Genomic DNA, 15,971 nt, shown 5'->3' with positions numbered 1-15,971 from the left:
TTGTTTAAACTTAACAGAACAAAAACATATTGAATTTGTTGGATACAATTATGAAAATTAAGCAAATTAAAATCAGTTTAAACTTCATAATAATAAAACTGTCAAGGATGAGTTTTACTAAATTTCCAACTTGAGTTGCGATTTGACTATGACTATAAATCCCTCCATCGAATTACTGCTGAACAGTTCAAGAATATAAGTAAGCCAATGAAAAATCAGGGATGGGCAGAAATCACGGAAGGGTTGTTACATATTTGGAAATCAACAAATAATGTGGTGATAATCAAATACACAGTCGGGATAAATTCTTGAGATTCTTTCTCGTGATAAATAGCATTTTTGATTCTAAAATACCTCATAATTCCATAGGAAATTTATGATTATAATTAACCATTAATAAACAAGAATTTTCGGTTGGTTTCAATGCTTTAAGATTGCTTCTGAGTGTTTATTTGTTTTATTTCCCAAGTAAACAGTAATCCATTTGGGTTTTTTTCTAATGGGCTTGGCCTGGCTTCCTTGGGATCATTAAAAAGCAGCTGATCCAATTTCAGCAAGTGGATTTGGAGCATCTCTCTGCTGCTATAGGAAATTGGAACGAATCAGAAATATAATATAGTTACCGGCTGTCTGTCAATTCAATAAATCAATTTAAAACTCAACAACCATCATCATGTCATTATCCTTAAGAGCTTGTATAAGCTATCTTTTGGACATAACAAAGTTGTATATGGGAAGCATGATCTATATATTTGAGCTTGTATAAGCCTGCTTCAAATTTTAAGTGTCTTCTCTTCTAACTACTAATAAAGATGGGAAGAACTCCTTGTTGTTCAAAAGTTGGGTTGCATAGAGGTCCATGGACTTCACGTGAAGATGCATTGCTCACCAAATATATTCAAGCTCATGGAGAAGGCCAATGGAGATCACTTCCAAAAAGAGCTGGTAATTTAATTTCTTTATTTCTTCATATATTGTATTCTAATTTTATCAATTACAAGCACGAACACTGCTCGGATTAGTGTGTCCTGTGTCTTGACACTTATATCTATGATTATACTGAATTATGTCGTTTGCTCAAATTATTATTGGTATCTGTGTGTTTGTGTCGTATCTGATATCCGTGTATGTGTCCGTCCTTCATTACATCATTTTTTGGACAAACAAATTAAATATTAGTATACTAGAAGTTTGTTGATATTTTCTATGTCACTAATGTTTGGTCCTAGATCCTTTATCTCCTGTAAGACTTAGCAACCTTACGTGAAAGAATGGGTTGGTGGTTGTGATGCAGGGCTTCTTAGATGTGGAAAAAGTTGCAGACTAAGATGGATGAACTATCTAAGACCAGATATAAAGAGAGGAAACATAACTCCAGAAGAAGATGACCTTATCATGAGAATGCATTCACTTATTGGTAATAGATGGTCCCTTATTGCGGGAAGATTACCAGGACGTACAGATAATGAGATAAAGAATTACTGGAACACACATCTCAGTAAAAAGAAGAAAAAGAAGCAGAAGAAAAATGACAAGAACAGAGTCATAACCAAAGTACCAGAAGATTCAGAGAAGAAGACCTTAGTTTATCTACCAAAGCCTGTAAGGGTGAAGAAGACTTTATCATCAATAATACCAAGAACTGATAGTACCTTGAACTTGGAATACAACTCAGCAACAACAAGCCAAGCGGAAGAGGAAGAGCAAAGAGCAGAAACAAAAGAGAGAGACAATGATGGGTTTGGATTGTTGTTTGAGGAACAGTACCATGCAGACTTGGTCAACAATGATGACATGGAATGCCAATCTGGTTTTCTTGAGAAGATGTATGAAGAGTACTTGCAGCTATTGAAGAATGAAGAAAATCATGAAAAAATACTAGATTCTTCTTTTGCGGAGTCCTTATTAGCGTGAGTAATAATAAATAAATAATATTCGGCTTAGCATTTTTCTTTGTAATTTTTTTTTTAAGGGTTTTTGGTACAATTCTGGTTAGCATTTTATTAACTGAGAAATGTTTGAAGCTTAATTACCATCCAATCTCCCTGTTCATTTATCATTTGATATACAACGATTTCTAACCAAAAAAAAAAATATACAACGATAAACGGTAATTGTCTACAATTAAAATAGATATAAATCATAGATTGAATTGAAATATTTATTTGTTAAAATAGATTGAATTGTAGGGCATATTTAATTATTAAGGGAATCATATAGATAAGAGAAGTATAAAGTTTACTTTTTAAGAGAGATGAGTGTATATTTTAACATTCAAGACGAGGGAGGAGAGACCCTTGAATTTGCTAAACAAGAATTTTGCTCCTTAAATCAGAGATACACACCGACAATGTAAAATAGCTTTATACGGTGATCCAATAAGAATCAACTAGACCATCGACCCGTGCTATCGCACGGGTCATATCGAAGGTAATATTTGACAATAAAATGTAACAAAATAGTTTAGTTGAATGTCATAATTGTTCTAATTAAATTCATAATATTAATTATCATAGACATTGGTACTGTACCATATCATATTATGTCCATGACATCGACCTTGATATTGTAACATGACATAGACCCGACACAGATTTTGATCTACATGACATAGACCCGACACAAATTTTGATCTATTAATTTAAATGAACAATAAATGCGATTATCATTGAAATTAGGGACATAATTTGACTAACATAATAGCGAGACGGGTTAAGCTTTAAGTAATAGCGAGACGGGTTAAGCTTTATTAATAAGAGATAGGGTTAATATAGTAAAATTAAGCAGAGAAATTAGGGTAAATCTAGGGCAAAATATTGCTTACGGGTTAACTTTAAGTAATAAGAAATAATAGATAATAGAAGAGATAAGGTTAATATAGTAAAATTAAGCAGAGAAATTAGGGTAAATCTAGGGCAAAATATTACTTACGGGTTAACTTTAAGTAATAAGAGATAATAGAAGAGATAGGGTTTATATAGTAAAATTAAGCAGAGAAATTAGGGTAAATCTAGGGCAAAATATTGTTTATGGACGGGTTAATTTAAGTTATAAGAGATTATCTTGTCATGTAAACATATCATGCAACCTCTATTTTAAGTGAAAATTCACCAAAAAAGTTAATTAAGTGAAGAAGTAAAGATTAAAATTTTAGTCACGATAGTATCAATCATCAATTTGATTGATATTACTCAATTCATTCTCAAAAATAAATTAATCAAATTTTTTTTTTTGGGTCAAGAACCTGGGGGAGATTTTTTTGGGAAAGAATAAACTTAAGGCAGATTCCTTATGTCAACGACAAAAAAGTTATGGATTCTTTTGTGAGAAAAAAGGTCATTTGGATTCTAATTTGGAAGTTCTAATACCAGATCAGTTGAATAGTATTTCAAAAAGCATATTTATTGTCAAGATCCACTTCCTCTCATTTTTCTAATCTTTTTTCCAACTCACTTGACAATAAGTTTGGCCTGTCATTTGTAAAAAGTCAATCGCAATTAGTTTTAGCAAGAAAATTGTTTAATGATTCCGTTCTAGATAATCTTCTTCTATCTATTGAAAAGAGGAGGATATCAACTTCTATTGAAAATTGTTTAATGATTTCTCTTTTTAACTGAGTTTGAACGAACAATAAGATCATCAAACACATACCACACTCAAAGGATGTTAAAAAAACAAGTGTGCGATTAAAAATAATAAGATTGTAGGAGAATCTTTTGCAATCTTTGTATAAATAAGGCCGTTTATCATATAAAATTGGATGCACTAGTATCAAGTCTACCTTTTGTCTACTTGTTGTCATGTCATGTCATGTCATGCGCGGTTTAGTTTCTATAATAATAAGCAAATCTCAAAGAATCCAATCGGCCACTGGTTTGAAAAATAATATAATTATTTTGGGTTTGAGTCATGTATGTGGACTAAAAAACTAGTTGAGAGTGTGAAACACGATCTAACAAAACACGATTTCTCAGTCTAGTGGAATCTCAGTTTTGAATTTAACAACCCCTTGGGCTTAAGTTACGGTACACCCCGTCCCTATCTATATCTATATAATTTACATTTTGAAAAAATTGTAAAACATCTCTGAAATTTGATAAGATGACTACTTCCTTTGAACGACCTTCCATACATCTGAATATTGCAGATTCTATGTAATTCACAAAACTGAAAAGGTAGGTCCGGAATTTTATCAGACCTTGGTCACGATCACTGCATAGTCTCTGCCCAATTTTATTTTTTAAGCACCCCAAGTCAGTAACAGAACCTAAATGGCTAAATAAGTAAAATTCCACTAATCACCAACCTATGAAGCACAAATATGGATACGGACACCGGACACGACACGAACACTAACACTGACATACATACGGACACCGCCGATAATTTGAGAAGATCACGTAATTCAATGTAATTATATGTGTCGGTGTTGTGTCACTGTCGGACACAACATGTATAATCTGAGGAGGGAGTGTCCGTGCTTCATAGCCACGACCTATTCGAGTGAATCCTATTTTATATATTTTAATTAAAAAAGTAATTTCACTACATCATCCCATGGATGAAGCAGACCGCCCAGCACCTATGACAGGAACTATATTGAAGATTGGCTCACAATTTTTAACTTATTTGAGAAAGTTCAAAAAGTGCATTGCAGAACATAGGCTGTGTTAGCTCTACTTACATTTGAAGGCTTGCCGGGATGTAGAACCTCAAACTCTGCTTGAGATGAGACCAGAATTCAAAATGTTTAATAGTCAAAGAAAGATTAGAACCATATAAAACAAAAAGTAGCAATAGAATAAAGCCGATCACTGGCCTTTTTATCCTAAGAGCACTTCCAAGAGAACAAACCCAAAATTGCATGGATACCTTTTGAAGAAAGTATAATCCAGAATGAACGTTATTGATGAAAGATTCTATTTAAAACAGGAAATGAATTTGGTACTGAACTTTGTGGCACCGAGACGTGTGATTACGTTCAATTAATTTAGTTTTCAAATCTTTACCGGTGTAACGTGTCCGTGACAGACTGACAGTGTCCATGCTTCATAGAAACATAATGACAACAAATATAAAATTGAAACAATGGAGGAATAAAATTAATTCAGTATGTGATATTTTGATAAATATACTAAATATTTTTCCAGGCAAAATCGTTCTCTATTATAACTTTGTCAAGAAGATAAATGCAGAACTTTGATAACAGCTCCATACATGATTGAGTTATTATTGACATGATCAGCAGGTAGAGATTCGTAAGATATCTTTGCAGCCAGGAATCACATATTTCTGAATGCAAGAATCATGCCAACTCTCCGGCTTGAAACCCCAGCAACATGATGTCTTTGAGCAAAATCTTTCTCTTATGGTCTCAATTTCTACATCTGCACCATCCTCGACATAAAGAATGGGCTTCACTTCTGCCACATGTTTTAACCCCACTACTGACTATGCAGTTACCTGATTAACATAGTAAACCTAATAATACTGCACCATAACAATACAATACAGCAACAAACACTACCATGAACTACTAGAGTATCACTTCTCTGGAATGTGTTCAAAGGACAAATGGTGATATGTTGACCTATAGTTGGTAGTTGACCAGTTCTTCAGCAAAGAATGGACCAACTCTATCATTTAGAGGATCTTACTCTTACGCCATTTTCTCCTCCATCAACCTCATCTGAATCATGTTTGGCTGACCTCTTCCTTTTTGGTGGAACCTCCTCAGCCTTCTCACGGGCATCATCATTGTTGCCTTCGTTTTCCTCACATTCGTCTTCCTCCACTTCATCTTCGTCCATACCATTTTCCAAGGGTTCAAAATTGCTAGATGCTTCCTCCTCTTCAGCAGCATGTAGAGGGCAGGCAAGGTACTTTGTTCCAAACTCCTCCTAAAAACAATTTGTGAAAGAAAGAGTCACTCATATGCAAAAAGTCATACTTAAAAATTGAATTACATATTACAATAGATTGATAATATAAGTTAAGCAATAAAATTGATACATAAAACTAAAATTTGTGTTATGCAAGTCATGTTTTGGACTTCTGATAGCAAAAATTTAACTTTCAAAAAATATAAGTAATCTAAACTATGCCAATAAAGGAATGAGCCCACTGTATTATACAATGTACATTCCATGTGAGAAGGTTTAATTTTTCTCTCCAAGTCGAATAATTGTGAGTGCTTAGATTCGCAGTGAGTTTGACATAATCAGGTTACTACAACTGTGATTTTGCTAATCTCATTGCCAATACAAACATGCATTGTTAGCATCAATAGGACAATAAGAACCAATCAGTATGTAGATCGAACTGTAAATGAAGGAGTAATAAAATATCAAACAAATAATGTGTACTATATAATTACACAATTCATCACATATGAGAAAAAGAAACCAATCGAACAAGTAAATTAATGTGTAAATGAAGGAATTATAAAAGATCAATTAAGTAATGTGTACAGTATATATAGAACGGCAGCGCTGACGGTGTTCCGTGTTGCAAATCAGAGTATTGTGAAGAGATCACTGGATCGTTACGCTGCTCTTCTAATACCATGTTAAAATTCTGTAAATTTCTCATAATTATGTTTTGAAATTTGAATCATTACTGGATTTTTCTATTATGATTCTTGTGTAATCATTACAGCAGTGATGAATCTATATATAGACAGGTTGTGATACTGTTCTAACAGGTTGCTAAGCTAAAGCTAACTGACATGTGTCAGTCAGTTTGTTACAGTAGATATAAACTGTCTAACCGTTGGTTACAAGAGTTTGGTAAGGTGAGGGAAGGTCTATAGCAAGCTCTCATGAGCTTGAGCTAAGATAATTAGACTACTCTTTAATACAAGCTCTCTCACATGCATAAATTACGGTGAATCACACAAACAAATCTGTCAATGTTAGAGGTGTCTTAAGACAACTAGTTTACGTTCTCTGTAAAGCTTTCTACAGAAGCATCTAAATTATTAGTTAAGTTGTTAGTTACTTTCCTAAAATATGTGTTGAGTGAGTTAGAGATTGTAACTAACTGACTAAGCTATAAATACTGAAGTTTCACACTGTGTAATTCATTGAAACAATTAATACAATTTCTGTTTTTCTCAATTTCTCTAGATTCAACAGTCAATATTTCGAATAAACATATTACAAGTAGTTAACCAGTAAACATTTCGAAACATATATATTATGCTCGTGTGGCATACTAGCTCATGTTACAAATGCAGTCAACCATAAATTACCCTACAAATGCAGCCACTGAAGAGTTCATAATACACTAATTATAAATATCAAGAACTATAATTATAAATATCAAGAAAATGGTGAAGGAGAATATTTCAAAACCTCATTCTTGTTTGTGTCATCTTCTTGCTCACGGTCACCAGGGAGTGAAAGCAGAGACTCTGTACACAAGACCCCTTTGGATCCAACTGAGTTGTTATAGTTTGAGTGATCCTTTAAGAGCTTTCCTTTGTCATTATACTTCACCAATCCAGTAGCACCATCTGTTCCAATAATGTCACCATTTTTTGCAGAGCATATAGGGGAAAATTTAGGAATGGCATTATGATTAGTACGTAGAAGAAGAGTCTTAGTCCAAGATGAATGCAACTTGGAATCTTTCAGCACCCATATTTGATATTGGTAACACTCCTTCTTTCTAGCCCAGAGACTGAGAAATTCTTGAGATACCCACAAACCACTACATGCATCTTGATGGTTAAAATCATCTGGAAGAGGTATGTCTAACAGTTTCCTTTCCATCAAATCAAAGGCAGCAATGACAAACATCTCTAACTCATAACAAAAAGCCAACCAATGAATAGCTCCATTAAAGAGAACCCCTAGTTTGTGATGATCATTAGCAGAAACAATATAATTGTAGTGAGTACCCTCCATCTCAACTTGTTTCCATGTATTATCTCTCAATGAGAAAAACTCAAAATTTGGTGAATTATAATCTACGGTTGGATCATAGGACAAAGAAACAACGAGGTAATCATCTCTTGACTGGTCATAACCAAAACCATATAGATGATCAAACTGATGTTCGATTAATTTGGTATCAAAAGGAGACAAAGGTATTTGTTTGTAAAGTCCAGTGGATGGATTGCATAGGTAAATGTTGGAAGAACATTGCAAAAATATAAAGCCTCTACATGAACCTCTAATTCTAATGTCAGGAGGAAGCGAAAAATTAAAGAGTGAATCACAATGATTGTTAAGCCGCGATGATTCAAAATCTATAGATCGAATTTGAAGAGGTGAACACGATGATATTGACAGAATTCTATGAGTGTGTGTTGCGGAGGTAAGCTCAAAATGCAAATCAGCAAACTTTGGATCAGAGATGATGGAAAACCAAAACTTACAAACGCACTTGAAACGTATAAGAGACTTCACCGGCAACGTCATCAAAATAAAAATGATCAAATCATGAGGCAGATACGGTAGTGTCATTGTCTTCTTCTTCTTCTTCATGCTTCAGCACCTTCTTTACTCTGAATAATTCGAGTAACCCTTATTTTACAAGTTGTTAGAGAGAGGTAAACTCTGATGCGAATAAAACGTATTTTTGACCTAATTCTTTTTACTTGTATGTATGAAGACAGGTTTGGTTTTTTTACAATAGCATAGAGGTTTGTTTTTACACTCTCCAAAATTTTCTCTTTTATTTTTTATCCTTAATCTTCGGTTTATATTCATATTATAGTATGTTTCAAAAAAAATTCATATTATAGTCAAAGTTACGACCATTTGATGTTGGAAGATGTATTCAAATTATGATTTTTTTTTTGTTTTGACAAAAAAAAAACCTTAGTATGATCATACTATGTCAGAGAAAAATATTAAGGTATGTCAAAATTATGTCCATTAATGACTACAAGTGAAGCAAAAAAAAAAAAATTGAAAAGACGAAAACATCCCCTTTTTATAGGGAATGCCGCTATTTTTTATTAACTAAAATCAAAATTTGATATACCTTAAGGGAAGAAAAAACTTCCTAAATTATATAAGAGAATTTCTGCAGTCCTTACCAACTGAGCTAAGCTCACGAGGACAATGCATAAAAATATGCAAGGTCCGGGGTTCGAACCCCGGCCACCACCAAAAAAAAGCAGTTCAAATTTTAGGTTTTCCTAAAAGAAAGACTTTTATTTTAGGTTTAAAAATATTTTTAGTCAATGTAAATATACCACTTTTATTTTTAAGTCCAAGTAAAATATATTATTTTCTCTTTCTACAAGCTCAACTAGTAAAAATGCTTAAATTGTTGCGCAGAACAGCAAAATATTGTGACGAGAGTTCGACCCCGACTTTTCACTTACATATGAGTTCTTTAGTGATTGATGTCTTTTCGTCTATCCAAAAATATATTTTTTTATGATAAAATTTTTTGGTCTATGCAAATACACCTCGTTTTAGTTTTGAAATATCCAGAGATAAGTTTTTGTCTTTTTTTGTGTGGGTCAATTTTGAAAGGGAGTCAAATGGAATTGATTGTACAACAATGGTAGAATTGTTTTAATTTGTAATTTATTTTTGAAATTTTTAAAAGTGTTTTTGCAAATTAAAAATATTTTAACTTGTAATTTATTTTGGTTTGGATTGATGTCTGTGGGATGATGGTGAAAATTTGGTGTTTTGTGTTTGAGGTTGAAGGGGTGAATGAAGTCGTGGTGATGGTAGTGGTAATTTTGATGGAGAGAGAGGGTTCAATGACATAAAGGGTGAGTTTTCAGGAGAAGAAGATGATGATAAATATATGAACATTGAAGAGTTTTTGGGTTTAGAGTGGGAAAAAATTGAGGGAGGGTTTAGAGAAAAATTTTAATTTGATGATTTTTTATGACGATCAAAATTTTCTATTAGTCCAAAAAAAACGTTTTACATCAAAACAGTCCCAATGAATTTTTTTTATCAAATTCATCATTGTATACGTGAAAGTTGACTTGGAATTTTACGACACAGGCTAACGTCCGCACTGTCATACCTTCAAGGACAAAAGTATTCAGTCGATAGAAAAGTAATCAAAACGGTTATCATTATGTATTTTTTGTGTGACTTTGTCTCCGTGGTTCAAAACACTAACAATCAAGATTTTATATATTTGAGAGGGTCAATTTTATTTTTCTTTTTGAACAACTTATTTAATTAATAGTGCATATTATGTTTTTACATTGAGACTAAATCATACTAGAGTCTCTTTACTATTAAGTTTGATACGTTGATATACATTGCGGGTTGTCTAATTGATATTCTTTTATGTTAATGATTTTATGATTTTGTTTTTCGTCTATATTTTCCAAGTTGAAAGTGTAGTAAGTACGTTCTAGTTTGCGAGAACTAGACCTTGCACCCGTGCTGCCGCACGGGTCATATTGATGGCAAACAAAATATTCAATTATACTATTAATTCATAATCTATTTGTGCAAATACAATGTTAAAAATAATAATACAACTTAAAAAAAAGGAACAAATCATGTTGGTACATTACGAAAAATTTCCTTGTAAACAACATTGTATTTAGGATGATTGAATGATTCAAAAATTCGCCGCAATCTAAAATATGAGAACCATCTCCACCATATACTAAGAGATACAGGTGTTTCATTTGTTGAAACTGACATTAAATATATTGTCGGTTGGTTAGTGATGACAGATGGATACGGCGTGATAACTTATTGTTTGGTTACTGCACTGATGGTGTGGATAATGAATCGTGATAGTGGACAGAGAAGTGAAAGAGAGGGAGATGGAACAATGAAAAAAAAATGGTGTATTGAAGTTGAAAAAAAGAGATGACATAGATAAAGTAACGTTTTTGGAAAATGAAAAAGAAATTAAAGTGGGGGACACAAAGGTAATTGTGAGATCTGAATTAGGTTTAGGGTTTTCATATTAGTGAGTACAAATAAATAAATTGTGATTCACTACATATCAGTTATTATGCTTGGAGTGGTGACAATTTTCAAGGATTCATCAGATGAGTGAATTATAAAGGAGGAGTCAGTTATGTAAAACCACCCACTACACATTAGTTATGCTTGGAGTGTTACCTGTTTTCAATGATTTATGAGATTATGGAAAACAGAACATGAATGGCAACAACAAAGACACCTATTTATAAGAAGAGAGTGAGAATTTGAAAGTTATCATGAAAAACCACCCACGATGCTTGGAGTCGTGGCTATTTTCAAGGATTTATTTAAACCCACTACACATCAGTCATGGTTGGAGTGGCTATTTTCAAGGGTTTTCAAGCAACAACATTGTACGTGTTCAGGGTCAAGACTATATTTTCAAGGATTTATGAAAGGCCACTACACATCAGTCATGCTTGGCGTGGCTATTTTCTAGGAACAACATTTGCACGTGTGTTTAGGCTGAAAAAAACTACCTAAGCAGTGTTTAAGGATACAATAGCAAAAATACGTTGAGGTGGGCAATTTTCCCTATTTTTTAGGACTAAATCACTATTAGAAATTATAACCATTGCCAATCCTAACCTATATCAGAAAACGTGAAGACTGTATATTTGAAAATTCAAGGATTGAGAAACAATCTTAATTGAATTGAAAAATCATAAAATACCCAAATTTTGAAACCCTAATCACTATCCAGAAAATCAAAATGAATAAAATAATAAAATGGCATTGATATAAAAATTAGTTTAGTGATCATACCATTAATAAGTTATCATGGACTAAATATGCATCAGAATCATATTTTTGAGGAGAAATCGAAGGAAAAGGGGGAAGAAAGGGATGGAAATGGCTGATTTCTGGGTTGAGATCGCATGAATAAGGGGAGAACATGACTTCAGAACCGTATAACGTTAAAGTCAGGAAGGAGAGGAAAAGAGATTAATTGCCTTTTAAAATGTCTGTTTGGTATATGATATGCATTAGTGGAAGCGATATTATAACACTAAAACAGCTATTGGTCAAGTGGTCAAAGTGCTTGGATGGAGGCAATTGGTTGCGAGTTCAACTCCCTGCAGAGACATTTTTCAGAAAGATTTTTTAAACCTCTCAAATAAGGCAGGATTAGGGTTAATTAAAGTGGGGGACACAAAGGTAATTGTGAAATTTAAATTAGGTTTAGGGTTTTCATATTAGGCATGCATTGTGAACCTTCAGAAAGATTTTTTAAACCTCTCAAATAAAGCAGGATTAGGGTTAATTAAAGTGGGGGACACAAAGGTAATTGTGAGATTTAAATTAGGTTTAGGGTTTGCAGAGACATTTTTCAGAAAGATTTTTTAAACCTCTCAAATAAGGCAGGATTAGGGTTAATTAAAGTGGGGGACACAAAGGTAATTGTGAAATTTAAATTAGGTTTAGGGTTTTCATATTAGGCATGCATTGTGAACCTTCAGAAAGATTTTTTAAACCTCTCAAATAAAGCAGGATTAGGGTTAATTAAAGTGGGGGACACAAAGGTAATTGTGAGATTTAAATTAGGTTTAGGGTTTTCATATTAGGCATGCATTGTGAACCTTCGTATTATATATTATTAAGATAGTTGGTTAGAACAATTAGTTATACTGGTTACATAAGTTAGACTAGTTAGTTTTTTATTGAGAGCAAGTTAGACTAGTTAGTTGTTCATATTGACTATATAAGCCTTATTTTATGCAATATATACTTTCTAATAAGGATTTAATTTGTATACACCGATATTATAAAACAAACAATTTTACACTTGCATCCAATCAAATTACGTCACTTACACATTTGTTATGATATTTTATAAACTAATCTTTAAAAATGATATTGTACTGTGATTTGATTTGACGCATGTGCAAACAAGTTTTACATCTTCGAAGCATATAAATAATCTCTTGTAAAATAATATTTAAACTAATATTTACTTTCTATGCAAAGCTTTATTTTATTTTATTTTGTTATTTCTATTCATAATTTTTTTTTTTTAAGGAATTTCTATTCATAATTGTAATATTTACTTTGTTAAATTTTCTTACACCGCCTTCCTCCCACTTAGCCTGATGTGTAATGTTACATGTTAATGAATTCAGTTCATCTCTCTCGTGCTTATATTGAAGAAATGAACCTGCAATTTTACCTTGTTGACTTGTGTTTTGATTAACGATGGTTCTCTAGTGCCTTTCTTACATGCAAATGAAAATAAATGAGTAATAGGCAATTACCCCACTGAAATTGTAAGTTTCGTCAATTATCCCTCTGATATTAACAAAACTTCAATTATCCCCCTGAAATGAAATTGCACAACGTTAATCAATTTACCCCCTCCGTCAAATTATTCTGTTAGTCAACATAAGGTTTTGCAAATACCCCCCCCCCCCCTGAAAATTTATATATTTTTTTCTTATCCTTGACTTAAAAGATATTAAAGGCAAACAATTAATGGTTAATTTTAATACTTTAAACTCTACAATATTACAAGATATTATAAGAAAAAATTCACAAGCAGCAATTCTTTCATTTGTATTTGTCTCTTTCTTAAATAATGCTATCAGCTCAGAGTCAACATCAGTTTCAGATTTGAGCCACCTACATTGATCACAAACATCCGTGGCAACAAAAACATCACAAACATCTGTATACATATGCACCAACAAATTTGTCAAAACATCATAAGTTTGACAATAATTTATGATGAGTACTCATGCAGCCAATGACTTGGATCGTGATATATAACTTTTTTTGCAAAGGAACTGTGATATATAACTGAAAAATGAGGTTCATAATAGAAAAATTATTGAAGAAAATGGGGATATGGTCAGGAAATTTTAAGAGGAGACAAAAGAATGAAGACTAAAAGGAAGCTATTCACACATACAATAGAAACAAAGCTTTAGGTATGAACTAAACATAACAAATAGGTTAATAACAACATTGATTTCAATCATTACGTGGTATCATAGCTTATATCATTCCACACTACATCACCCCAAGTTTAACAATCCAATAATACTTTAAACTCTACAATATTACAATCCAATTAAAGTTAGTTAATTATTTGTCTTTAATATCTTTAGAGTCAAGGATAAGAAAAAATATATATAAATTTTCAAGTTCAAGGGGCATTTTACACATAAGTGCAAAACTTCAAGGGGTATTTTCAAAACGTCATGTTGACTAACAGAAGAATTTGATGGAGGGGGGTAAATTGATTAACGTTGTGCAATTTCGGGGGGGGGGGGGGGGGGGGGGGGTAATTCAAGTTTTGTTAATTTCAGAGGGGTAATTGACGAAACTTACAATTTCAGAGGGGTAATTGCCTGTTTACTCGAAAATAAATACGTGATGGACTCTTGAGGCTATGATTAGGTATGCTTGAAAGATTAAAAAATAAAGTAAAATAATTGCTCTTGAAATGATCAACAATGAATAACTGTGACAAATACAAAAAAGAAACTGAAATTTTTCTTCCAAGTTTAACCAATCTAAAATTAATCTCCTGTATTAATTTGTTACTGTGATTGTATTTTATTTTAATTAGTTACTGTTTGATGTCCTGCTTCCTGCAGAAGCACAATGTTGTCTAATAGTTTGTTAGTGTTATTAAACATGAAACGCAACAAATATGCAGTAGTGCATTGCCTGATTTTAATTGCTACAAACACACAACATCGAATGAAATTGAATAAAAAATATTTTTGTGTTCAAATGACAAAATACTCAGTGATAAAGATTCAAAAGAACAGTGCAATATAAATCAAAGTTGCGGTATAATAATGTTACCTACTTAAAATGATATAAAAAAAATTCTGCCTCTAGATCTAAGTTGAAAGAAAAAACTTCCAAATCAAGCTTTTTAATCACCCAAGTATGTTGGTGTAACTTCACTTGATAATGAATGAACAGAGTACTATATAGCGTGACTCCTGTGGTGAAAAAGCATGACTTGTGGTTGGTATCGAAGCTAGAATTTGGAAACATTTACCTGCAGACAAGGTGAAAAGGAAAGACATTTAAAAGACAAATCATTATACATGAATGAATCCAATGGTTTTGTTTGAGTACAGGAACGCAACAAGGATAATATGTATGCCACCACCATGAATTCAATGGTGTTCCATGAGGGACATGTATTTCTTTTTTATAATTTAACCACTTTTAATAATTTTAATTGTTATGATTTATTTTGTTTTTTAAAATACCATTTACACACATGACAAAAATTAAATGAAGACACATCATCACTAAAACACATGGGGGCTTCAAATCAGAAAGGGGGAAAATGATGGGTGCAAAATCGCTCAATTAAAAACATAAGGTGCAAAATCGCACAATTGGGAAAAGATATGGGGAAAATGTGCAATTAAGCCAACATTTTTTAATGAACCGTCATTTGAACTAGCATTGCAAACCCTTCTAAAATTCACAACACTTGAATGATGGTCAATTTGCATGGGCAGTCAAATTTTGAAAATAATAATAATCTACCTTATATATTTCACCTGTAACTTGATCAACAAAATTATGTCTCTTCGATATAAGACGCTTTTGTAGCTAATTCGCCAATTTTGAACCAATAAAAGATCGAGTCCATTACATAAGTACATTCCATGTGAAAAAGGATTTATTTTTTCCCTCCAAGTTAAATAAGTGTGTGTGCATGTTTGAATTCAGAGTGAGTTAGACAAAATCACGATGGACCAATGTGATTTTGTTAAAAGCTATACACGTCGTAACTTCAACAAAATCAAAATGTCATCGTGATTTCGTTAACTCACCACCAATCTAAATATGAACTGTTAGCATCAGTGATTCAATAAGAACCAATCAACAAGTAGATCAAAATGTAAATTAATAAATTATAAAAGATCAAACAAATAGTGTGTACTATGTAATCGAACAATTCAGCGTATATGAGGCAATAAAAAACATCCAACGAGTACATCAAAATGTAAATGGAGGAATTGTAAAAGATCAAACAAAGACTAGTGTGTACTATGTAATTGAACA

General features: G+C 32.5%; 2 protein-coding genes across 2 annotated transcripts; one reads left to right on the top strand and one right to left on the bottom strand.

Annotated features, from left to right (window-relative positions):
• Positions 1-690: 690 nt before the first annotated feature.
• Positions 691-1,946, top strand: LOC146911703 (uncharacterized). The gene is made up of 2 exons (XM_085726507.1): positions 691-945; positions 1,295-1,946. Exons 1-2 carry the CDS (start codon positions 813-815, stop codon positions 1,912-1,914), a joined length of 753 nt encoding a protein of 250 aa, XP_085582633.1. The 5' UTR covers positions 691-812; the 3' UTR covers positions 1,915-1,946.
• Positions 1,947-5,099: 3,153 nt separating this feature from the next.
• Positions 5,100-8,676, bottom strand: LOC146911702 (F-box/kelch-repeat protein At3g06240-like). The gene is made up of 2 exons (XM_085726506.1): positions 7,356-8,676; positions 5,100-5,900 (listed from the first exon to the last, which is right to left on the bottom strand). The coding sequence occupies exons 1-2, from the start codon at positions 8,490-8,492 to the stop codon at positions 5,640-5,642; spliced, it is 1,398 nt and encodes a 465-aa protein (XP_085582632.1). The 5' UTR covers positions 8,493-8,676; the 3' UTR covers positions 5,100-5,639.
• Between the last annotated feature and the right edge of the window lie 7,295 nt (positions 8,677-15,971).

Source organism: Medicago sativa, chromosome 7 (genome assembly GCF_051527215.1).
Source record: "Medicago sativa cultivar Bolivia chromosome 7, Bolivia_mono, whole genome shotgun sequence".
Lineage (NCBI taxonomy): Eukaryota > Viridiplantae > Streptophyta > Magnoliopsida > Fabales > Fabaceae > Medicago > Medicago sativa.
Note: the sequence above shows the minus strand (reverse complement) of the source record. Positions and strands in the feature narration are given on the sequence as shown.

What these genes read in the sequence shown, in the direction of transcription:
- LOC146911703 (XM_085726507.1), top strand. Translation starts at nt 813, where the DNA reads ATGGGAAGAACTCCTTGTTGTTCAAAAGTTGGGTTGCATAGAGGTCCA. An exon ending in ATCACTTCCAAAAAGAGCTG is followed by an intron (nt 946 to 1,294) that starts GTAATTTAATTT and finishes GTTGTGATGCAG; the next exon opens with GGCTTCTTAGATGTGGAAAA.
- LOC146911702 (XM_085726506.1), bottom strand. Translation starts at nt 8,492, where the DNA reads ATGAAGAAGAAGAAGAAGACAATGACACTACCGTATCTGCCTCATGAT. An exon ending in ATGACACAAACAAGAATGAG is followed by an intron (nt 5,901 to 7,355) that starts GTTTTGAAATAT and finishes AATTGTTTTTAG; the next exon opens with GAGGAGTTTGGAACAAAGTA.